Source organism: Macaca mulatta, chromosome 2 (assembly GCF_049350105.2).
Source record: "Macaca mulatta isolate MMU2019108-1 chromosome 2, T2T-MMU8v2.0, whole genome shotgun sequence".
In the NCBI taxonomy this organism is placed as follows: domain Eukaryota; kingdom Metazoa; phylum Chordata; class Mammalia; order Primates; family Cercopithecidae; genus Macaca; species Macaca mulatta.
The window spans coordinates 91,395,291-91,421,390 of record NC_133407.1 but is presented as its reverse complement, the minus strand read 5'-3'; the positions used below and the strand labels follow the sequence as shown (position 1 = coordinate 91,421,390).

The window sequence follows — 26,100 nt, the reverse complement described above, 5'->3', positions numbered from 1 at the left end:
CACATTGGACCCCTCATCTTTTTTCTTGTGAAGCCTGTACCCATGACTGCAAAGGGCCTGGGATCTTTACCTACTTACAAGTGAATAAATGAGTCTGTTATTGTTTCATGAGACTCCTTGGTCAGACACAAAAGATTTTATTATTCACGGGGAGTAGCATGGTGTGATCCTGCTTTGTGTTGATTGCCTATGTTCCCCAGTGCCCACAGGGTGACACAGGTAGGCCCACATGGATGCTGCACATGCACTGGATTTGCATCACAGCCTAGAGACACTGAGCTTGGGGGTTTTACCCCTTTTACAGTAAATAGAAGTCATTCTGCTCTTTGTCTCCTGAGGAGACATTGTCTTATTCCTTGAGGTTGCATGTTGCAAAACAATCCTGAGAGATGGCCCAAGTAACAGCCACTAGGGACTTGTATTCTTGGCATTCCAGCCAGAATGTGCAGGAAGGGCCAGGGTCTGTGACAGATTGCCTCTCCCGTCATCCCATCAGTGCCCCATCCACAGAGTGATGGCGGTGAGGGAACTGCTTTTTGTTTCCCATTTCTCTTCATGGTACCTCCATCCTTAGGGGCACTCAGCCTGGAAATTCTCATTCATTTGGTACAGATCATAGTCTGTCCCAAGTAACTCTTACTACAGGTAGCTCCTGCTTTAGAAGGTCACTGGTATGTGTGTGTGGCTTTGGGAAGGACAGCAGTGGGGTGGGTAACAGGTAATTTTTAATATGCTTAAAAGTTCTGAGACCCAGGCTGGGCTCAGCGGCTCGTGCGTGTAGTCCTGGTGCTTTGGGAGGCTGGGGTAGGAGGGTCGCTTGAACCCAGGAGTTCAGGACCAGCCTGGGCAATATAGCTAGAACCCCATCTCTACAAATAATAACAATAATGGTAATAATAATAACTGCAAATTTTTAAAAAGTTCCGAGGCCCGTTGATAGTTCTTTCTAGTATGTTAGCAACTTAGTAGGAGGGGTGTAAACGAGTTCTGCTTACCCCAAATTTTTTGGGACCCTAAAAATAAAGAGCTATCAAAATCAATCAGAGTTCTAGGACTTTTGGGCCGGGGATATCTCAGGAACCGTCAGCAAGGGCAGCTAAGGTTGTGACTTTAAAGAGCCTGCATGCTGCTTGTCTTCAGTTCAGCAGAATGGTATTCCAGACCGGCTGTAATCTGTCCAGTCGGGCCCTCTCTGAGATGCACACTAAATTGTTCAACAATCAAACTTTATCAGGGAATGGTGAGGACTCATAAATAAAAGATGGAAACTTTGGATAAACAGAGAAATACGCCACAGTATTAAATTGGAAATGGAATATTAGAATGATTTTAGTTCTTCTGGAACTGTTTTATACCTTAATGCCATTCCAATCAATCCCCATACATTTATTTTTTAATTGGACAAAATAAATACATAGTGAATTCTGAAAGAATAAATAGATGCTGGTTTCTTTTTCTTTTTCTTTTTTTGTCTGAACATAATAAACAGATGTTTCTACCATGGTTGATGTGATTGTAGGATAGACACCAAAAACAAATTCTCTCTCATGAGGGGAATCAATCTTTTATGGGAATTTGAACTTAGGACAGTCATTTTGGGCTACAATCTTGACCTAAAAAGATATAAGCTTGGGTTTTGTACTTAGGGGAGCAGAAAAAGTCATTCTGTAGAAAGAAAAAAACCAAGGAAGAGGAAAGAGACCAGGGAGAAAGAATACTCCCAGTTTCTAGCCTCTAGTGTCCTTTTGAGGCAGTAATATTCCTGTCTTCTGGTTCTCTGATTCATCCTAAATCCTTAGAATGAATATTCCTTTATCTGTTAAGCTATTTCAGGTTGCTTCATTTACTGGAGACCAAAGTATCTTAAGTGATGGGGATACGACAAAGAATAAAGCAAACAGAGACCCCGCCTCAAGGAGCTTTACATCTCCTTTTTTTTTTTTTTTTTAAAGACAGAGTCTCGCTCTGTCACCCAGGCTGGAGTGCAATGGTGTGATCTCAGCTCACTGCAGCCTCCACCTCCCAAGTTCAAGCAATTCTTGTGCCTCAGCTTCCTGAGTAACTGGGGTTACAGTCATGTGCCATCACACCTGGCTAATTTTTGTATTTTTGGTAGAGTCGAGGTTTCACCATGTTGCCCGGGCTGGTCTTGAATTCCTGGCCTCAAGCGATCCACCCACCTCGGCCTCCCAAAGTGATGGGATTACAGGCGTGAGCCACCACGCCCGGCCCTTTACATCTTATCAGAAGGAAAGAGATCACAAATAAGTAAATACTTGCTGATGGTGTTGAGTCTTATAGTGAAAAACAAGACAGGGTAAGAGGAGCGTGTTTGGGTGCATGTGTGCTATCAGCAAAGGTCCCGCTGAGAAGATCGCATTTGAGCAGATATAAGGGAGCAAGGGATTAAAATATCAGGGACAAGATCTATCCAAGCAGAGGCAGGAGCAAATGCAAAGACACTGAGACTGGGGCCTGCTTAGCGTGTTCAAGGAACATCAGAGAGGTCTTTGAACAACTGGAAGAGAGAGAGTGTGAGAGTGATAGATGAGGTCAGAGGGGGGGTGTGTGTCTGTGTGTGTATGTAATGATACAGGGCTCTGTGGGTCAAAATAGAGTTTAGTGGAGTGGAAAACCTTTGGAGGATTTAAAGTGACTTGTATTTTCAAAGGATCTCTAGTTGCTCTAATTAGACCAGAGAGTAGTCGAGGGCAGTAGGAAGGAGACCAGGTGAGAGATGATCAAGGTGGTGTGGACCCAGACAGTAGAAGTGGAGGAGATCAGAGTTAGAACCTGGATAATTTTTAAAGGAATAACTGACATGATTTGCAAATGGATTCGATGAGGAGGGTATGATTAAAACAGGACTGCTCCCAGATTTTTAGCTTAAACTATTGTAAGTAAAGATGGACTTGCCATTTCCTGAGATGGGGAAGGCTTGGGGGTGAGGTGGGGTTCAGTTTTGAGGTACTCTTTGAGGTACCAATCCAGACATCCAAGTGGGGAAGTCTCTTGGTGTCTTCTGAACTATTGTAAAATATTTCTCACTGGACTCCATTCTGGTGCCAGTTCCGCATAATTCAGCCTTGAATACTACAACTTGCAATTTCTCCTCCATCGTCTGATCATGTTCTTATATAAAACCCTTCAGTAAATAACCTCAATCTGTATTTACTAAGCATCTTTAAATTCCCTTAATAACTGACTACCTCCGTTGAATTTCAGAAGGTCCAAAAAGAAGTTATATGTCAGTGTTGTAAAACTAGATGAAGATGTAAATACAGAACTGAATCTTTCTCTTGTTCTCTGTTTTTTAACAGCTGTTTTCACTCATTAGCTCCTGAGGTAAACAAATTGAAAAAATGAGTGAACTGGAACAGTTGAGGCAAGAAGCAGAACAACTGCGGAATCAGATTCAGGTAAAACCTTTTCATTTCGGAATGTTAACACTTATTTACAGGAATCTACAAAATTTGCCTATTTATCAGTCTATATTAAATGATTTCGAAGGCTAGAAATGGTCTTTTTTCTCTCACATGTGAAGTAAGAACTAAGGTCTATTTGTGTTTATCATGTCTCGAAATAACTCTTCAAAATTCATTGCAAACAAGTACCTATGTAGAAGAATGACCTCTATGAAAGACAGACATAATTCTCTCTTGATTTACATGGCTAGAATCATAGATTTTTGGTACAAAACAATAATGTAGATAGTGTCACAATGTAATACACTAGGAAAATATTAATCTGTACATTAGATTGCAGAAAATCATTAGGCTGGGCACAGTGGCTCATGTCTGTAATCCCAGCACTTTGGGAGGCTGAAGCAGGTGGATCACCTGAAGTCAGGAGTTCAAGACCAGCCTGGCCGACATGGTGAAACTCCGTCTCTACTAAAAATAGAAAAATTAGCCGGGCGTGGCGGCATGCACCTATAATCCCAGCTACTTGGGAGGCTGAGGCAGGAGAATCACTTGAACCCGGGAGGCGGAGCTTGCAATAAGCTGAGCTCGTGCCGCTGCACTCCAGCCTGGGTGACAGAGCGAGACTCTGTCTCAGAAAAACAAAACAAAACTATTAGTGGCAGAATCAAAACATGTCTGACACCTTTTACTCTTGGAATCAACTCAAAACAGTAAGGATAAGAAACAACTACAAACTCCATCTTTAACAAAATTAAAAGACACTAGATCTTCAAAGCATAATAGGATGGGGAGGAGTTGCCAAATGCAGTGAAGCAGCAGCACGTGGAGATGCTCTGAGAGGAGGCGTCTGCGTGGGGAGCACTCTCTAAGAGACAGCACCACGGTCCCTTCTTTGGAACAATGGGAACAGATGCTTCCTTGGGCTTCATTAGCACTGAGAAATATCAAGGAAGGCAGAGCTAAAAATGAAAGGATATAGACATGCCATCTTGTAGGAAGCCTGGTGGTAAGCAGGGTGGAGGAAAGAGGCTTTGAGTTGTGAGTAGCCTGGCAGCTGCCTCCTCCTTTTCCCAGAGAAAAGTAAAGGCTAAAGCAACGTACAAGGGTAAGCAGGGAGAATCTCATAACTTGGAACACAGCTGCGGCTTTTCCCAGTTTGAACCTCTTGCAATAGCTGTTTCTGAAGAATTTATCTAATTTAAAAGTGAAGAGTAGGCTGGGTGCAGTGGCTCACGCCTGTAGTCCCAGCACTTTGGAAGGCTGAGGTGGGAGGTTTGCTTGAGACCAGGAGTTCAAGACCAGCCTGGGCAACATAAGGAGACTCATTAAACATTAAACAGAAAAACATTAGCCGGGTGTGGTGGTTTGCGCCTGTAGTCCCAGCTGCTCGGGAGGCGGAGGCGGGAGGATTGCTTGAGTCCAGGAGTTTGAGGCTGCAGTGAACCATGAACACACCACTGCATTCTAACTGGACAAAAGAGCAAGACCCCGTCTCCAAAAATCAAATCAAATCTCTACAAAAATGATACAAGAAGAGAGAAGAAAGGATTAGGAAAAACGGGGATGAATGAAGAACATTCACCAGAAAAGTGTTGATTCTGAGTGAAGTCATAACCAGACAGACTTATTGCCAGGAATTCAAGAAAGTTAATTATTTCGATGTGAGTAAGAATTATGAGTTGAAACCTTAGGTATCTGAATGAGTTGAAACCTTAGGTATCTGAACAAATTTCAGAACAAAGGAGAGATTTGTTTTGCCTGGGATACTCACAGAAGGCTTTGCAGGCTCGTCTCTGAATTCGATGTTACTGCACCCACTAGAAGGAATTTCTGCCTTGTCTACTTTGTGTCACTTACTCCAGATGCTGAACAGGAGCAGCTGATTGGCTAAACCACGTGGCCACATGCCCATCCTCACACCGACTCTGTGAAGTCGATGGTGTTACTTCATTTAATAGTTCAGGAAGCTGAGGCTCAGTGAGATTAAATAAATTGCCAAGGTAACAGATCCAGGATTCAGACCAGGTGTGTTTTGCTAGAGCTTAAAGTGGGTTCTCCCAATCTTAGTTACTAATGTCCTTTCCTGTGACCTGTGCTGTAGCCATGCTAGTCTGGTTCCCTGAACAGGCATTACTCTTTCTCATCTGTTACCTTTTATCAAATTGTTCCCTTGGCCTGGAGTTATACTACCTCTGAGCCAATTTTGCTCTAATTCTGTTGAGTCCTAATCTTCCAAGAGCCCTCCACTTGGATTTATCATGTGTTTTTTTTTTTTTTTTTTATTGAGATGGAGTCTCACTCTGTCACCCGGGCTGGAGTGCAGTGGTGTGATCTCGGTTCACTGTAACCTCTGCCTCCCAGGTTCAAGCGATTCTCCTGCCTCAGCCTCCTGAGCAGCTGGGTCTACAGGCGCACACCACCATGCCCAGCTAATTTTGTATTTTTAGTAGAAACGGGGTTTCACTATGTTGGCCAGGGTGGTCTCGATCTCTTGACCTTGTGATCTGCCTGCCTTGGCCTCCCAAAGTGTTGGGATTACAGGTGTGAGCTCTTGCGTCTGGCCAAGTTTCTTAACTTCACTGATGATCAGTATCTTTGCTGTGAAGCAAGAGTACCAGTACCCCACTTTATATGTTTCTGCAGAGGATTAAGTGAAATAACACATAGAGGACTTAGTCTACTGCCAGCAAGTGGCAGATTTTTACTCCTGCAGCATGTTGGACTTCTGTTATAGAGCTGATCACGGTCTGCCTTGTGTTGTAGTTCCTTGGGCACGTTTACCCCTACTGTTTGTAGCTAAATGGATAATTTTGTGTCTTAATCATCTTCATATCTCACTAGCATCCCAAGCACAATGTCGTGGGCGCAGGTGCTCACCAAATCATCTCCTCCCGTGATTTCAAGTAACCACATATATGTGAAATACTACATACTTTTCTTAGTTTAATTGTCACACTATATTTAAAAATCTTTCCGGCCGGGCGCGGTGCTCACACCTGTAATCCCAGCACTTTGGGAGGCTGAGGTGGGTGGATCACGAGGTCAGGAGATCGAAACCATCCTGGCTAACACGATGAAACCCCGTCTCTACTAAAAATAAAAAATAAAAAATTAGCCAGGAGTGGTGGCAGGCGCCTGTAGTCCCAGCTACTCTGGAGGCTGAGGCAGGAGAATGGCATGAACCCGGGAGGCGGAGCTTGCAGTGAGCCGAGATCACGCCACTGCACTCCACCCTGGGCAACAAAGCGAGACTCCGTCTCAAAAAAAAAAAAACAAAACTTTCCTTTCTTCCTCCTCCCATCCAGAAATATGATCTATATTTTTACCTTACTATGGTATAAATACATGGTATAATATATATTTATTATGTATTGTAGTAGATTATTTGTTTTAAATTTTAAAAAATGCAAATAGAGAAAACATTTTGTTTTCTTGTGTAATTGTTATGTCTTTGATTTGGAAAAAAGTATGTATCATCTTTCTCTTGCACAAAGATCTTACCAGATTTTGTGTTTCTTGTGGTGCTGGACAGTACGAATTCAGCCTTTAATTGGGAATACTTTATATTCTGTTTTTTTTGTTTGTTTTGTTTTGCTTTCTTTTTTTTTTTTTTCTCAGAGACAGGGTCTCACTGTTTGCCCAGGCTTGTCTAAAACTCCTGGGCTCAAGCAGTGCTTCCCCCTCAGCCTCCCAAAGTGCTGGGATTCTAGGCATGAGCCATCATGCCTGGCCTTATATTCTGTTTTATAATGGATAATAGTGTTCATAAGAGAGAGTTCTCAGTGTAAATAGAATCTTTGCATAATGTAATTTTGCACAGAACCACTGCTAACATATTTGTAGAATTCTTGTGTTCCAACATGATAATTTTTGTTACCAATTTTCACTGTAGTTCAGTAATTTCCATTTGCAGTTTTTAAATTGTGTTACTAATATTAATGTAAGCTCAATGAGGGCAGAGATTTTTGGTGTCTGTTGGTGCCTAGACTAGTGCCTGACACATAGTGTTCAACCAAGTTTTTTTAACAACTAACTAAATTTAAAAAGATAGTCTAAACAATGATACTTCATTTTCATGAAGCTTGAAGTCAAAGAACCTTTTTTAAGAATTTGGTCTTCAACTCTACCATTTTTGGAACATGGTCCAGGCCCATCACTGTCATTTCTGGAAACTCTTCATTATAGGAAAGTGGGCTACATTATTCCTTACCAGATGAGGTCTTTAAACCCACAATTTGGCTAAGAATGAAAAAATAAAATCATATGTTTTGTGCCACTGCTTGTGAACACCCTTACTTAGAAATATTCTAAGTGGTTATAAATAGGTTGAAAGGGCAGCCAGAAAGATCATGTCCGCCATCCAGTGTTTGCTGTGAGCTGAAGCAGGCATTTTTCCCTTGGCTGACTGGAGCAAGTTGTCCATTTGGGACATTTAGTCAGCAAACATTGTGTGCCTTCTCCTTGCCCAGGAGTATGCAAGTACTTAAAACACTGTATAGGAAAAAAAAAATTGAAGAGGATACTACTGTAACCTTTGTGGAAAAAAGTTTCAGTCTAGCAGAAAGGATTTAATTGCATTTCTTATTTTTCTATGTGTATAAATCCTCTAAATTTGTTAACTGATAAATTTTTAAAAAACTGATTAAGTTTGGTTTAAAACTTTTTTTGTTTATTAAATATCTCTTTGCAGTCTTTAATTTTTTGTTAATTTCTGCTTCACCATCTTCCTTTTGATAATCCTTTTCAGTTTGTATAAAAATTTGAGGTCTCTCAAATTTTTATTGACATCTCTCAGATTTTGTTCAGAAGAGGCAAATCCATAGAGAAATAAAGTAAATTAGTGATTGTTAAGGGCTGTGAGAGAAAAAGGAATTAGGAGATACGGGGTTTCTTTTTTGGGGTGATGTAAATGTTCTGTAATTAGTGGTGATGGTTACACAACATCGTGATACTAAAAACCACTGGATTATATGCCTTAAAATGGTTAAAATGGTTCGATTTAGGTTATATGGTTTTTATGTTAAAACATTTTTTAAAGATTATGTGGTATAGTGAAAAGTAAATTAGCAAATCTACATTTTCAAAAAAAGTATCACTGTAGTCATTCCACAGGTTTCTAAATGCATTATAATCATCCTTCTTTACTTCAGGATGCTCGGAAAGCATGTAATGATGCAACGCTTGTTCAGGTAAAGTTTTGTTTTTCTTTATTTCATTTTGGTAACTCATAAAATAATTTGACATTGAGGCAAATGACAGATCCTTGTATTAGTACTTAATTGAAAAAAGTTAAATGAAATCTCGTGTAAAAGCACTTTATAATTTGCCAAATGCTATACAGTGCGAGTGCTTTTTAAAATATATTGTTAAAATAGACATCTATGGAAAAATAAATGCTATACAAATATACCAGCTATACCAACATGGTGAAACCTCATCTCTATTAAAAATACAAAAAGTTATCTGGGCATAATCCCAGCTAGTCGGGAGGTTGAGGCAGGAGAATTACTTGAACCCGGGAGGCAGAGGTTGCAGTGAGCCAAGATTGCACCATTGCACTCCAGCCTGGGCGACAGAGTGAGACGCCGTCTCAAAGAAAAAAAAAAAAAAATTATATATATATATGTACATATATATATGTATGCATAAGTATACACACACACACACGTGTATATATATAGATTCAAGGCCAAGCATGGTGGCTCATGCCTGTAATCCCAGTACTTTGGGAGGCTGAGGTGGGAGGATCACTTGGGGTCAGGAGTTTGAGGCCAGCCTGGCCAACATGGTGAAACCCTGTCTCTACTAGAAAAAAAATCAGCTGGGCCTGGTGGTGCCTGCCTGTAATCCTAGCTACTTGGTAGGCTGAGGCAGGATAATCGCTTGAACCTGGTAGGCAGATTTTACAATGAGCCAAGATCACACCACTGCATTCCAGCCTAGGACACAGAGTAAGACTCTGTCTCAAAAAAAAAAAAAAAGGATTATGTATATTTATGTATGTATATATGTATATATAGATTCATATAGTTTATGCTTCTTTTTAAATAGTTTCTGATTCTTTTTGGTATACCCGAATTAAGTGGTTTTTTTCCTTGTGAAAACTCGTAGGTTGGGAATGATATTAAGAGGGGTTAAGAAAACTAATATTTTAAAAATCTTTGGAAGGCTTCATGTTTAATTAATATTGATAATTATTATTAAGGAAGTATTTTATGTGCTTTACAAATATAAAATTGGCTTTCTTACAGTTAAAATTATAAATGTTTACTGTGATCATTTGCTACTAGATTTTTATTTGTGGCTGGCTTTTTATTAAAGCATAGAGGTTTATCTATTTTTAGTTAACAGTCTGCAGAAGGCATTCTTATTATATATTTATATATATTATTTATAATAGCACATAGGATTATTTTAAACTAATCATAATTTTCATGAACATATTGATCCCATAACGGCTCTGTGGAATTATATCTATTAAATTTCTTCGATTACTATAAATGTACTTTATGTTTGTTTTTTTCACTCCTCACTGTTTCTAGTTCAAGTTGTCTCATGAACCATGACTAAGGTAAAGAATAACATTTTTGTTGCTTTCAAAAGATTACATCAAATATGGACTCCGTGGGTCGAATACAAATGCGAACAAGACGTACACTGAGGGGCCACCTAGCTAAAATCTATGCTATGCACTGGGGATACGATTCCAGGTTTGTACCTGTCATTACCTGTCATTTTTAAACTGTCTCAGAATTATTTTCATTAAGGACTATCATTTGCATTTTCTTTGTTTAAAAAGAGTATATTCATGAAGCATTTGCAGAAAATGCATCTCAGATGAAGGAACATGTTGCTTTCACTAAGAATATTAATTGACTCTTTAAAAGTTAAAAAATTTTTAATATGGAATCCAGGACAACTGTTTAGAAGAGGATTCCTTTTCTTTGCAGTGGGACATTGCAGACATTCTGTGTTTTTTAAATATGCTCAAAGCATTTTTCTTGTGTATTAACTTTGAGATTTCAGTTAATAAGCAAATATTTATTCAACACCTTCTATGTGCAAGTTATTGGTTATTGCTATAGGTACTTAATACATAAATTTGCAAATAATGGAAATTACACCAAACAAAGTTATTTCTATTGAATACATCTTTTACTCCCTTGACCCCATCACAGAAAGGCGTGTACTTGAATGTGCAAGCTGACCGTCTGCAGGTGCAGGGGCACACGCACAGCTGCCACCTGGCCTGCAGTTACATAGATTGCTCATCACTGTCATTCACTATGTGTATAAGGCTACAGTGCAGCCTGTGCTTTTTCCATTGTCTGGCAATAGCAGGTGTGTCTGCTGCCACAGTGATTTACTTGTTCCTTTGATTTGGTTAATCTTAATGGGAAATGCCTAAACCGAGAAACTTCTGTTTTTTAACAGAAGTTGCATGTTTATTCTCTTCTCCCAGGAGACACTAAAATTGTAAAGTAGAAGAAGCCTCAATTGTTGCTCTAATTGGGATACTTGACCACAATAATATCGACATGTCATAAAAGTATACAATTGACAACTGACATAATGTCTTCATCTTTTTCTTTCTTTCTTTTTTTTTTTTTTTTTTTTTGAGACAGGGTTTCACTCTTATTGCCCAGGCTGAAGTGCAATGGGCGATATCGGCTCACTGCAACCTCTGCCTCCCAGGTTCAATGGCTTCTCCTGCCTTAGCCTCCCAAGTAGCTGGGATTACAGCATCCACAACCATGCCTGACTAATTTTTCTATTTTTAGTAGAGAGGGGGTTTCACCATGTTAGCCAGCCTGGTCTTGAACTCCTGCCCCTCAGGTGATCCAACCGCCTCAGCCTCCCAAAGTGCTGGGATTAATCAGGTGTGAGCTACCGCGCCTGGCCGAATATCTTACTCTTTTTCTTAAAGGAGTTTAAGATAAAAATAGTTTACCTGTTGATAAAGCAAATTTTTAATTCAAAATATAATAACATGAAACAGTGTTTATGGTTCTTGCTTTCCTTAAACATTTTCTCAAGACTGTTAATCTTCATAGAAAACTGAAAGTATCACCCAGGAACCTATCTCACATAGTCTTCCCACCCATCGTATTGTCAGTCCATTACTTAATGTTCTCCTTAACTCTTATGCTGATGATGGCAATTGATTTCTAAAGAATTTTCTTGGCCGGGCGCGGTGGCTCAAGCCTGTAATCCCAGCAGTTTGGGATGCCGAGACGGGCAGATCACGAGGTCAGGAGATCGAGACCATCCTGGCTAACACGGTGAAACCCTGTCTCTACTAAAAATACAAAAAACTAGCCGGGCGAGGTGGCGGGCGCCTGTAGTCCCAGCTACTCTGGAGGCTGAGGCAGGAGAATGGCGTGAAACCGGGAGGCGGAGCTTGCAGTGAGCTGAGATCTGGCCACTGCACTCCAGCCCGGGCTACAGAGTAAGACTCCGTCTCAAAAAAAAAAATAAATAAATAAAAATAAAAATAAAAATAAAAAAAAAAAAGAATTTTCTTTAGATTCCATCCTATACGCCACTATCAGATAGATCTTCCCTTTTGTAAAACCTTGTAGTGATTGCTACCTGAGAACCTGATAAATTTATTTACCTCTAGGGAAGGTAAATAACTGGGTGGCTGATGATAGACCCAGGAAGGGGCCTTTTAAATTTTTTTCTGTATATCCTTTTTTATTTTTTGAATTTTACACCATGGTGAAAAATAAAAATTCCAAACAAGGCTGGGCGTGGTGGTTTATACCTGTAATCCTAGAACTTTGGGAGGCCAAGCAGGTGGATCACTTGAGGTCAAGAGTTCGAGACCAGCCTGGCCAACATGGTGAGATCCCATCTTACCAGTTGTGGTGATGTGCACCTGTTATGCCAGCCATTCGGGAGGCTGAGGCAGGAGAATCACTTGAACCTGAGAGACAGAGGTTGCAGTGAGCTGAGATCACGCCATTGGACTCCAGCCTGGGTGACACAGTGAGACTCTGTCTCAAAAAAAAAAAAAAAAAAAAAATCCAAACAAAACGAATTTAGTGGCTAAAATTACTTAGGAGTTCATACTCTAGCTTAACAAAGCTTTCTGCAGTTTAAGCCCAGTCTGCTTTTCTCACCTTATTTTTCCTTTTTCTCACAAACTCTGTACTACTGGAAGACTCACAATTTCTGAAACACTCACTGTGTTTTTCTACCTGTCATTGATCTTAAAGCTTTCTCCTAAAATACAGCCTTTTCTCTGTCTTTAGCTCTCAACATTTTCTTTCAAGACTCATTCTCTTTTGATTAACTCAACTAGCCATTGTTCCTCCTTTACTCTCCTGTGGTATTTATTTTATACCCCTCTTCTGACAGTTTTTACTTATTTGATTTAATATAAATATGAGTAAATGTCTTATCTTCACCAGATGGTAGAGGCCTCAAGAGCAGGAGATGTATCCTGCATTGTACCTCTAGTACTGTCATATTCTCAGGCTCTCAATTGGTGTTTTTAGATTGGATGAAGTATGGTTGTTAGGCTACTATGTACATTCTTGTCATTAAATTTAAGTAAGTCAGTAAGTACTAAACCAGTCAGCTAATATCCCTCCAAATCTTGTATAACTAAAATGTTGTTATGACAAAAAAGTTTAATCATAGCCAGACATTTTTAGTCAGTTGCTAAATTTTATTTTATGAAATATGTTCAAAATTTTTGGCATGCAGCATACATTTTTTAAAAGTTGGAAGAACATATTTTGGTATCAAGTTTTTAATTATAAAGATTGTATTTTTTTCTGAATTATTCTACATTAATGCAATGCATAACCAATTTAAGCTGTTTTTTCCCTCTAAGTGTCAAATTATTTTTGTGTTTGTTCCTCTAGGCTGCTAGTCAGTGCTTCCCAAGATGGAAAATTAATTATTTGGGATAGCTATACAACAAATAAGGTAGAATTTCTTCATAATTATTTTTAAATAACCTTATATTTGTTTGGCTGTTTACCAGTTCTTTCCTTTATTCTTTTACCTCAAACTTAAATTGCTTCCTGGGATAAATTTATTATAGTTTATTTTAATCTAGTTCTTCTCTTTTGTCTTAGTGTTTGCTTTTAATGTTTAACCCTTTTTTATTTCCAAAGATGACTTTGTGTTTTACTAGAGTGCTCATATTTAATTTATGAATATTAGAAAAAGTACCATTATACATGTACTAATAAATGATTTTTTAAAATCCCCATTTCCTAATGTGACAAAGACCCAGAGATTGTAATTTCTAGTTGTGGATAAGTTAGATGGCTAGTGTGAAGCTCTTCTTTGGCCCACTCCAGGCATTGATTTGTGCTTCTGGACTGCTTAGAAGATACAGTAGATTGGAGGCAAATGACAACTTGTTTAGATCTCTTGGGGGTAACAGACTGTGGATGGTCCTAATACATCCACTGGAAGGAATCCCCAGTTTAAAATTGTTGAGTGGTAGTGAAAAAGCTTCAAGAATACTTTGATAAGTTTAAGACCTTTATACTCTGTGTATACATATTAGTATTTTTATTAAACATTTGAAAATACCATTTTGTGAAATAAACAATAGCTTCAACCCGATTGAGATTTTAAAGCAGGCTAAGACAGTTTTGTAATATAATAGTTTTTCTTTATTAATCATCATTAAGCATGTTATCTTTCAACTATATTTTCATAAAACCAAAAAATGTATTTTAAGCATATTATTTTAGGTTAAGTGAGAGCATAGTAGTAATCCTGCCATGTGTTGATTCCCTGTATGGACTGTTTAGCCGTGGTATTCTCATACACCTTACTTTTTTCCATCTGACTTTCAAATTATTGGTGTTAGGGTAATAAGGCAGCAGATAGCGTTGTGACCAGATCAATGCAAAACTATCACCATTGTTTGAATGAGAGCCCAGAATAAGGGCCTATTAATAGAGGGATGCTAGTGTCATCTTTTCATAGAAGACTCATGTAATCGACTCTGAGACTTGCTAATTATCTCCCTAGTTCTTGTTCAGAGTTATGTTTGAGGAATTTTGAGCACTATTACAAAAATGAAAATTCTATTAAAACCTTTAACATTTTACACTTAATTTTTCAAATGGCAATATATTAACATTGAAACTTCTTTATGTTCTTTATTAAGAGAATTATTTCCAAGAAGAGCACTTTTTGACTCATGATTTGATAATACAAAATAATAGACATTTTAATGTGCATTAGCATTTTATTTTTCATGGTTCACTTTCTCAAGCCATTATTTTATTTGACTTATCTTTCTTAGATGTATTTAATTTTTAGTAATATTTACTTCATTGTAAATGGGTTTATGCAATAGATGATGGTTTTTGTAATCTGAGTGATGTGTGACTGGTGTGTGCCCTACAGATGCATGCTATTCCTTTGAGGTCCTCCTGGGTGATGACCTGTGCTTATGCTCCCTCTGGTAATTATGTTGCCTGTGGAGGCTTGGACAACATCTGCTCTATATATAACTTAAAGACCAGAGAGGGAAATGTGAGAGTGAGCCGAGAGTTGCCGGGTCACACAGGTGAGCTTCCTTAAATATTCTTTCCCACCACACGTGATTCCTTGTGTAGAATGTGCTGATCAAGGTCAAATAACAGATTGTGCTCGGCTGGCTAAAGGATGCGGATTAATCGGGTGGGAAAAGAAATTATTATGAACCAAAGGAAACATTAACTTTTTATAGTCATACAAACAATCATAATTTTGTTTTTCTTTCAAAAATAGCTGTATTGTTTTTGTAAAAATGATAAGTTTATGGCACAAAATTCAAACTCATGAAAAATAAAGCAAATAAAATGTTCTCCATTTTCTGCTGCCATATAACCATTATGGGATTGTGGCATCTGTACTCAATTATATAGTTGAGAGTATGCATTAAGGTGCATTAGTGAAATACTTTTCACCATGATAGTGTATTGCTTTGTTTGCCAGTGTGCCCATCATAGTTCAGTAGTGTAGTATTGGGTTAATGGTGTTAATTAGGAATTTATTGCCACTGATCTGGCATCCATCCATCTGAATTTTTAACCATACTATTTGACCTTGCTTTTATAAAATCTCTAGAATGGTGTTTTCCTGACATTTCCGTGTTTTGAAACACTGATGAATGCTGAGCATTCAAATGCCACATCTTTCATAAAGTCTTCACTGTTGTTCTTTTGATTTCTCACGATATTTTTTTTTTTAATATTTTTTATTTGAAAAAAAATTTTTTTAACCGCTCCTTGCAGAGCAGGGCTAACTCACAGGCGGTGCGCCCAGTGGCGTCCTCTCACAGTATTTTAAAAGTATTTCTCCAGGGTGCTTAACACAGTCGGCCATAGATTATAGTTCTTCCCAAGGTAATTGTCTTAGGTGGCAGGGGCTGTGTCTTGCTCAGTTTGGTAGCTTTCAGAGTACCCAGCACAATGTCATTAACACGGTAAATGCCTAAGAATGGTTTGTTGATAACATTTAATTTATAGACAGTGTAGGATTTGAAGTAACTAAAAGTAGAACTATGTTGTTGCCCAAGCATTCTATTTTTAACAATATGTATTGCTATTTCATATGGTAGCTGAGTTATTCAATCAGTGATAACCTAAAATTTGCTACTCTTTATGCTGTAGGGTACTTGTCCTGCTGTCGTTTTTTAGATGACAGCCAAATTGTTACAAGTTCAGGAGACACAACTTGGTAAGTTTATTTCAAAAGCACACTGATTATGGGTGTGAGGGTGGTAGCAGGAACTGACATAAGAAGAGGTCATTGTCATTAAGTGTTGTATTTTATTTTTAATTACAGTGCTTTATGGGACATCGAAACTGCCCAGCAGACCACCACATTCACTGGGCATTCTGGAGATGTGATGAGTCTTTCTCTGAGTCCTGACATGAGGACTTTTGTTTCTGGTGCTTGTGATGCCTCTTCCAAATTATGGGATATTCGAGATGGAATGTGTAGACAGTCTTTCACGGGACATGTCTCAGATATTAATGCTGTCAGTGTAAGTGAATAGCATTTCCAGAGAAAATTTATTATGCATTTAAAATATTGAGCTCTGTGGCATGATTTTAACAACAAATTGCCTTCAAGGATTCTTATAAATAATGTGCTCTCATAACTTTGAATCTCCAAGTAATAAGCGTTTTTGATTTTTTAAAAAAGAAAGCTTCAATTCGTAGTCCTAGATCTTTTTTATTATTGTTGGATTTTGTTGTTGTTGTTGTTGTTTGATTTTTTGAGACAGTCTTGCTCTGTCATCCAGGCTGGATTACAACAGCACAGTCATGGCTCACTGTGGCCTCGACCTCCTGGGCTCAAGCAATCCTCCCACCTCAGTCTCCTGGTAGCTAGGATTACAGGCACACACCACCATACACGGCCAATTTTTGTATTTTTTTATAGAGATGGAGTTTTGCCATGTTGTCCAGGCCGGTCTCGAACTCCTGAGCTGAAGCAATCCTCCTGCCTCAGCCTCCCAAAGTGTTGGGATTACAGGCATGAGCCATTGTTCCTGGCAACCTAGGTTTTTAATTGCTGGTGAATATCACTTTTTTTTTTTTTTCAAAGTAGAGGGAGGGATTATCATGAGTAAACAAGCAGATCATGGATGTTCTAACAGTGAATTTAGATGAGAAAAAAGTGTCGTATCTCTGGGACCAAAGCAAACAACTCAGAGAGAACAATAAGGATGAAAACAGCAGCTGATGAGTGTGGAGTATAGCTTTTGAAGGCAGTGCAGCCCGGGACTAATCTTAGTTCTGCTGCCGTCAAGCACCTGTGTGACGCTAGTCATGCTGTCTAATCTTCGTGAACCTAAGATTCTTCAGTTTTTAAAATAAGGATAATACCACCTACATCAGAGAATGGTGTGGAGACTAAATTAGGTATTAGATGCTCAGTAAATGGTATAAATAATAATAATTATTATTATTTAGAGACAGGGTCTCACTTGGTTGCCCAGGCTACAGGGCAGTGGCATGGTCATATCTCACAGCAGCCTTGAACTCCTAGGCTCAAGTGATCTTCCTGCCTCAACCTCAGGAGTACTGGGACTGCAGGCACTCACCACCACAGCTGGCTGGTTTTTGTTTGTTTGTTTGTTTTTAAATCTTTGGTAGAGGCAGAGTCTCATTATGTTGCCCAGGCTGCTCTTGAACTCCTGGGCTCAGCAGTCCTCCCACCTCAGCCTCCCAAAGTGCTGGGATTACGAGGCATGAGCTACCATGCCTCGCTGGTATCAATTATTTATAAGCTACTTCATATTTTATAAAACTACCTAAACAGATAACCATAAATAGATTAAGCCAGGTAAAAAGTACTCAGTATATAAGAGGATAAGCTAGTCATAGGTGTCTGTAAATTAGGATAAAGTGAAAATAACATTTTGAATGACAATCAAAATGATTATGAAATAGTCAGAATTGATGGGGAGGGGTGTTAAAAGAAGGTAGGATACTGCTTGAGTTAGGTTACCTAAGCAGATCACATATGACTAGAGTGTCCAAAAGTACCATAATTGCCAAGGATTTTAATGTATGAGAAACATTCTAATTTTGTAACAAGACATTTTTGGGGAAAAAATTAGCTTTTCTTTATCGTGCACTTACTGAGAGTCATTTTTGTTTTACATGATTTTGTAGAAAACATCAGAGAAAGTAAATGCTGTGCTCACCTCATTCCCACCTCTTCGCCTTAGGCCAACCTGGTTAGATTAATAGAGTTTTAGAGCAGCAAACTTTAACCCTCTCTATCTCTCGGCCCATTACTTTTATCACATTGAGATGTTCTCTCATAATTTGCTAAATTCTTTATCAGGAATGAGTGTTGAATTTTCGTCAAATACTTTTTCTCCATCTAGTGAGGTGTTCGTGTGGTTTTTTCCAGCCAGTTAAAATGGTGTGTTTACATTGATTTTCTTTTTTTTTTTTTTTATTTAAGTCAAAACATTAGTACCATCTTTTAAAACTATAAGTAAATATAGAAGCCTTCCATTTGGAATAAAATGGTTCAAACAAAGATACTGTATATATAACAGTTTTCCTTTTTTCCTATGAAATTATGACCAACTTTATTATATTTTTACTTTCAAATTATATTCAGTGAGGATTTCAACAGTGACATTTCTCACACTGTTTAGAATGTTAGGCTTAGAAATCAAACCGTAATAGTTTCATTTGTGGCTGAGCCCCATATATTCACTGATTGAGTTGCTGAAACTTTCCATTTGACTCTATATTTATGGGGCCTCTAGGTGTCTCTCAGCAGTAAAGACACTGTTAATAATTGTGAACCGTGATTATTATTTTCATTAACTCAGTGCCAGATTCAGTTATTTCTATCATAGATCAAGGCTTTTTTCCTCCCCAGCCCCCACTTTATTAAGGTATAATTGGCAAATTAAATTGTATATATTTACAGTTTATAATGTGGTATCATATTAGTTATAGGGCTTTTTAGGTTATCAATTTCTTTTTGAGTGAACTTTCAAAGATTTTATCTATATCATCTCCATTGTCATATTTATTGGCTTATAGCTGTTTATTATACTCCCTTAATTATTTTTGATATCTATAGAGTTTACAGGATATCCTGCTCTCACGTATGATGTTGGTAATTTGTGTTTTACTTTTTTCCTGATAGTCTAGGACTGTAGGTTGAATTGTGCCCATCTAAAATTTATGTGTTGAAGTCTTCAAGCCCAGGACCTCAGACTGTGACCTTATTTGAAAATAAGGTTGGTCCAGATATAATTGGTTAAAATGAGGTCATAATGGATTGGATGACACTAATCCAGCATGACTATTGTCCTTATAAAAGGGGGAAATTTGGAGACAGACAAGCATAGAGGGAAGATGATGTGAAGAGACACAGGAGAAGACAGTCATCTACAGGACAGAGAGAAGATTACAGATCTTTCTGTCACAGCCCTCAGATATCTTGGTTTCAAGCTTCTAGCCTCCAGAACTGTGAGACAATACATTCCTTTTGTTTAAGCCAACCAGCTTGTGGTGCTTTGCTATTGCAGCCTTAGCAATAAATATATCTGGCTAGAAGTTTTTTTATTTTATCTATATCTATACCTATCTATCAATCAACTATCTGCTCAGAGTACCAGCTTTTGTTCTGAATGATACTCTGCTGTTTTTCTGTTTCATTGATCTTTCACTCTCATCTTTATTATTTCTTTTCTACTGCTTCCGTGGTGTATTAGTTCGTTCTCACACTGCTATGAAGAAATACCTGACACCGGGTAATTTATAAAGAAAAGAGGTTGAATAGACTCACAGTTCTGCATGGCTGGGGAGGCCTCAGGAAACTTACAATCGTGGTGGAAGGCACCTCTCCACAGGGTGGCAGGAGAGAGAATGAGTGCGAAGGGGGAAGCCCCTTGTAAACCATCAGATCTCGTGAGAACTCACTATGGCAAGAACAGCCTTCAGGGAGCCCACCCCCATGATTCAGTTACCTCCCACCGGCTCCCTCACAACACTTGGAGATTTGGGGATTACAATTCAAGATGAGATTTGGGTGGGGAAACAAAGCCAAACTGATCACTTGGGCTTCATTTGCTTTTCTTTTTCTAGGTCTTTTTTCTTTCTTTTCTTTTTTTTTTTTTTTTTTTTTGAGACAGAGTCTCGCTCTGTTGCCAGGCTGGAGTACAGTGGCGCAATCTCAGCTCACTGCAACCTCTGCCTCCTGGATTCAAGTGATTCTCCTGCCTCAGCCTCCCAGGTAACTGGGACTACAGGTGCACGCCACCATGCTCAGCTAATTTTTGAATTTTTAGTAGAGACGGGTTTCACCATGTTGGCTAGGATGGTCTCGATCTCTTGACCTTGTGATCCGCCTGCCTCTTCCTCCCAAGGTGCTGGGATTACAGGCGTGAGCCACCGTGCCCGGCCTTGTTTTCTTTTCTTTTCTTTTCTTTTTTTTTCTTTTTTTTTTTTTTGAGACGGAGTTTCACTCTTGTTGCCCAGGCCGGAGTGCAGTGGCGCAATGTGAGCTCACCACAACCTCTGCCTCCAAGGTTCAAGTGATTCTCCTGCCTCACCTTCCTGAGTAGCTGGGATTACAGGCATGCGCCAACACGCCCGGCTGATATTTTTTGTATTTTTAGTAGAGACAAGGTTTCTCCCTGTGGTCAGGCTGGTCTCAAACTCCTGACCTCAGGTGATCCGCCCACCTCGGCCTCCCAAAGTGCTGGGATTACAGGCATGAGCCACTGTGCCCGGACTTTTTTCTAGTTTTTTAAGATAGAAGCTGATGTCATTGATTTGGAACTTTTTAAGATAGAAGCTGATGTCATTGATTTGGAACTTTTTAAAATTTCTAATATTGGAACTTAAAGCCATAATTTTTTTTTTTTTTTTTAAGACTGGGTTTCACTCTGTCACCCAGGCTGGAGTGCAGTGGTGCAATCATGGCTCACTGCAGCCTCAACTTCCCTGGGCCCAAGTAGCTGGGTATACAGGTGCATGCCACCATGCCTGGCTATTTGTGTGTGTGTGTGTGTGTGTGTGTGTGTATTTTTTGCAGAGATAGGGTCTTGCCATGTTGCCCAGGCTGGTCTCGAACTCCTGGGCTGAAGTGATCTTTTGCCTTAGCCTCCCAAAGTGCTCGAAATTCAGGAGTGAGCCACCATGCCTGGCCCTTCTTCATGTTTCTTGTGTTTGGATCTATGAATTTCTTTCTTTCTTTTCTTTCTTTCCTTTCTTTTGACCGACTCTCTCTTTGTCAGCCAGGCTGGAGTACAATTGCACGATCTTGGCTCACTACAACCTCCACCTCCTGGGTTCTCAGCAACCTCCACCTCCCGGGTTCAAGCAATTCTCTTGCCTCATCCTCCTGAGTAGCTGGGACTGCAGGCACACACCACCATGCCTGGCTACTTTTTTGTATTTTTCGTGGAGGTGGGGTTTTATTATGTTGGCCAGGCTGGTCTCAAACTCCTGATCTCAGGTGATCCGCCCGCCTCGGCCTCCCAAAGTGCTGGGATTAAAGGCGTGAGCCACTGCACCCCGGCCCCAATCAGATTTTTTTTCTGTCTCCTCTCTTCCTTCCTTTGGAGACTTTAAGTTACAGAGACATTAAACTACTTGAAGTTTTCCCAGAGCTCCCTCATGTTCTGTTCATTTTATTGTTCAGGATATTTTTCTTTCTGTATTTTACTTTGGATGGTTCCTACTGCTTTGCCTTCATGCGTCTTTTCTCTTCTGTAGTATCTAATTGGCCATGATCCCATCCAGTGCACTTTTCATCCCAGACATTGTCATTGTCCTTGTCTATTAATTTTATCTTCTGTGACTTTTTCTGTTTTTTTCAACTGATTAATTTTTCTCCTAATTATAGGTCATATTTTCTTGCTTTTTTGCATGTCTGGTGAATTTTTATTAGATACCAGACATCGTGAATTTTACCTTGTTGGATGCTAGATAATTCTATATTCATAAAAATATTGTTTAGGTTTGCTCTGGGGCATAGCTAAAATCAGACTGGCCAAGTTAAGTTACTTGGAAATGATTTGATCATTACAGGGTTTGCATGTAAGTTTTGTTAGATGGGACCAGAGTCACACTGTGTGTGCTTAATTTTGCCCCACTGGTGAGGCAAAAGACTTACAAACCCTCTTCCCTATAAATTATGAGGTTTTTCCTGTGTATTATGAGGTTTTCCCTCTGGCTGGAGAGGATAGGCATCATTCTCATCCTATGTATGCACCAGGGTTTGTTTCCTCTAATCTTTTTGGGTGTTTCTTTTCTGCTTGATTAGTTTTCTCACACGACTCTGCTGATTGGTACTCAGTTGAATACCTAAAAGAGGCCCTCCACATGCCTCTGGAGTTTTCTCTTTGCCAAACTTTGCCCTCTCCGACACTCTCTGTGAACTCTAGCTGCTGTGGGCTTCTTGGATTCCCAGTGCTGTCTCCTCAACTCAGGGAGGCCAGTGGGCTCCAGCTGCGTTTCTCTTCCCTTCACCACGACCTGTAAACTTTCATAGTAAGGTAGTAAGATGGAGCAGTTGTAGGAATTATTTATTTATTTACTTACTTATTTTGAGACAGAGTCTCATTCTTTCACCCAGGCTGGAGTACAGTGGCGTGATCTCGGCTCACTGCAACCTCCGCCTCCCAGGTTCAAGGGATTCTCCTGCCTCAACCTCCCAAGTAGCTGGGACTGCAGGCACCTGCCACCACACTGTGCTAATTTTTATATTTTTGGTAGAGACAGGGTTTCACTATGTTGGGCAGGCTGGTCTCGAACTCCTGACCTCAGGTGATCTGCCCACCTCAGCCTCCCAAAGTGCTGGGATTACAGGTGTGAGCCACCACACCCGGCCTCTTTTATTTATTGTTTCTCAGAGGCACACTCCTTCGTTGACTGATATCCAGTGTTTTTAGAACCATGTTTTATATATTGTCCAGTTGTTTTTAGTTCTTTAAGGTGTGGAGCAAATCCAATCATTATTTCTCTGTTTTGGCTGGAAGCAGAAGGATAGCCAAGAAGTAATTTTTTAAAAAATATCTTAGTGGCCGGGCGCGGTGGCTCAAGCCTGTAATCCCAGCACTTTGGGAGGCCGAGATGGGCGAATCACAAGGTCAGGAGATCGAGACCATCCTGGCTAACACAGTGAAACCCCGTCTCTACTAAAAAATGCAAAAAAAACTAGCTGGGCCAGTTGGCGGGCGCCTGTAGTCCCAGCTACTCGGGAGGCTGAGGTAGGAGAATGGCGTAAACCCCGGAGGTGGAGCTTGCAGTGAGCTGAGATCCGGCCACTGCACTCCAGCCTGGGTGACAGAGCCAGACTCCGTCTCAAAAAAAAAAAAAAAAAAAAAAAAAAAAAAAAAAAAAAATCTTAGTTGAAGAAAAACATTGAGTTGAAGGTCTAAGGGTCTTATGAAGTAGTTTTTAAAAAGTAATTAAAAGAGGGGCCAGGCGCTGTGGCTCATGCCCGTAATCTCAGCACTTTGGGAGGCTGAGGCAGGCAGATCACTTGAGGCCAGGAGTTCAAGACCACCCTGGCCAACATAATGAAACCCTGTCTCTACTAAAAATGCAAAAAAGTTAGCCAGGCGTTGTGGTGCATGCCTGTAATCCCAGCTACTGAGGAGACTGAGGCAGGAGAATTACTTGAACCCAGGAGGCAGAAGTTGTAGTGAGCTGAGATTGCGCCACTGCACTCTAGCCTGGGCGACAGAGCAAGACTCCATCTCAAAAATAACAAAGAAAAGTAATTAAGAAAAACCAACACGTCCTGTTGAATTTAGAGTATCAAAAGATGGAAGAAAATTCAAGATGAAAACGCAGATTACCTAGATATAAGAGATTAAAAACCAAGCTAACCTCACACTTTTTCACAGTAGACACTGCTGGAAGGCTCCTGAAGAATATCTGCCAAGTGTTAAGGGAGAAATACTGTATCAGAGATCATAGCCATGATGTAGGGAGAAAATACACTAAATAGAATATAGGATAAGATATTAAGGCCCAAGAATAATCACATAAGGCATTGCACATAAATGATGACTGCTATTGAAAGATATGGAATAAACTTAACTATAATGTTGTTTGCAAGAAACACACCTAAAGCAAAATGACCCAGGAAGGCTAAATGTAACAATGAGAGAGTGGGTAAGTCATAAACTGGAAGGAAATCTGCAGTAATATTACTATATTGCTATTAACCGAAGTAGAATTGGAGCAAAAACTATAAGATGAGAGAAGTTTTATCTTAATAAAATAGACAGTAGTGACACCATAACATCGAAATTCATAAAACAAAAGCCATTAAAAATTCAAGGACCCAAAACACCATTGTGTAGGAGACTTTAGTAGACAACTTGGAAATACTGATACCTTAAGAAGGCACGAAATAAGATATTGAGGATGTGAATAGTGTTGTTTAATAATGTTGACTTGACAGTGTATTGTACATTGCACCATATTTGGGTTTTACCAAATATGCAGTATATTACCTTTCTAAAATCTGAAAAATTCTGAATTCTGAAAAAGAACTGTCCTAAGGGGTCCTTATAACCCTATGAGGATTGTGGACCTTTTATCTCCTTGCCACTCGTTCTGCAGTAGCCACACACACACACACACATATATTCTATAAATATTAGTACTTACCTTAAATGTTTCAATATGACATATGGAGAACCAGAGCCAGTATTTGTTGAATACTTGCTGTGTTCTGAACAATAGGCTATATACTTTGCATATGTTATTTAATTCAATCCCAACCAACACTTTGAAATGGAATCTAAGGCTCAAAATATTTAAGAATCTTTAGTGCCCAACATCGCTCACCTGGTAAGTAGCCAAGTTGGAATATTAGTCTAGATTTGTCTATTATTACACTGCCTCCTATGATTTTGCATACATCTGTAGAATAAATGTTTGTTACTCTCCTGTCTAGTTTTTCCCAAATGGATATGCCTTCGCCACTGGCTCTGATGATGCCACTTGCCGGCTCTTTGACCTTCGTGCAGATCAAGAGTTATTATTGTATTCTCATGACAATATCATCTGTGGAATCACTTCCGTAGCCTTCTCAAAAAGTGGGCGTCTCTTGTTGGCTGGTTACGATGACTTTAATTGTAACGTATGGGACACGCTAAAAGGAGATCGTGCAGGTTAGTAAATCAGTCCACATTAGGTTCTGATTTTCAGGAAGTGTGAAGAGGTTCCCGTCAGTTGTGTTCTAGGCCTCCATGGACATCTTGGAGTTGTGGGAAGTGGTAACCCAGTGCTTCTCATCATGTTCTTTATTGTTACCCTTTGTTTGTGGTTATAATCCATAAGCCATATTTACACTTTTGCTTTCTGAAGAATCACACTGAAGTCTGTAATATTTTCTTGTTTCATAGACTTCAAAGTTAAAGATGGATAGTGAATGTGATTCAGTGTGGTATTTTAGAAATCACACTTTTCTATCACCTGACAGGAAACATTGTAACTGTTCGTTTTCTTCCTTCTGAAGCAGATCTTGTATGGGACAGGACATACACTTGTCACTTCCCTTAGCCCCACACCCTGAGTCCTCCTCTGCAGCTTCCACAAGATGACAATACACATTAAGTCATACTGGGGACTGTCATTAATAACAAGTCACACAGAGTAATTTTTAACTCTTTTTAAAAATCAAAATTACACTTAAAGGAATCCAATTGTCCTATATAGCTTGTTACCAAAACATGGCATTGCTTCATTCCCAACCCATAGTTTCTGCTCCCCAAAGTAACTACATTTAGTCATTAACTACTCCTCCTCTCTCTCTCCACCTTTGTTTTGTTTTGTTTGGACAGGATCTCTTTATGCTGCTAAGGCTGGTTTCTTCCTGCCTCAACCTCTGGAGTAGCTGGGATTACAGGCTTGAATCACCTCACCTGGCCTACTTACATATCTCTAAATAACATGCCTGTATTGCTGTTACTTGTTTAAAAAAAAATAGGTGTTATCTGTTGTTGACCTATTATCATGGATGATAAGGGTTTGGTTTTAAGCTGCTCCCACCATAGCCACATTCTTCCCCACCAATTTTTTCCCATATGATAGATTTTGTTTAGAGCCACATTCACTGTTTACATAATTCCGACTTTTTAAAAAGTCATTTGTTGCTGAGCCATGAGATGTGTTATGACTTCTTTTGCCATGCGGCTTTT

At 39.4% G+C, this 26,100-nt stretch overlaps 1 protein-coding gene and 1 pseudogene across 1 annotated transcript in view; one reads left to right on the top strand and one right to left on the bottom strand.

Annotated features, from left to right (window-relative positions):
* LOC711602 (uncharacterized) overlaps window positions 1-3,118 on the bottom strand; it is a 40,073-nt pseudogene extending 36,955 nt beyond the window's left edge.
* The window catches only part of GNB4 (G protein subunit beta 4), a 55,283-nt gene that overhangs the window by 23,531 nt on the left and 5,652 nt on the right, over window positions 1-26,100 (top strand). Inside the window, 8 exon segments of the mRNA NM_001261165.1 lie at window positions 3,321-3,419; window positions 8,576-8,614; window positions 10,029-10,135; window positions 13,301-13,364; window positions 14,811-14,973; window positions 16,061-16,127; window positions 16,236-16,437; window positions 24,855-25,071. Coding sequence (NP_001248094.1) covers window positions 3,363-3,419; window positions 8,576-8,614; window positions 10,029-10,135; window positions 13,301-13,364; window positions 14,811-14,973; window positions 16,061-16,127; window positions 16,236-16,437; window positions 24,855-25,071 — 916 coding nt within the window. The 5' untranslated portion in view covers window positions 3,321-3,362.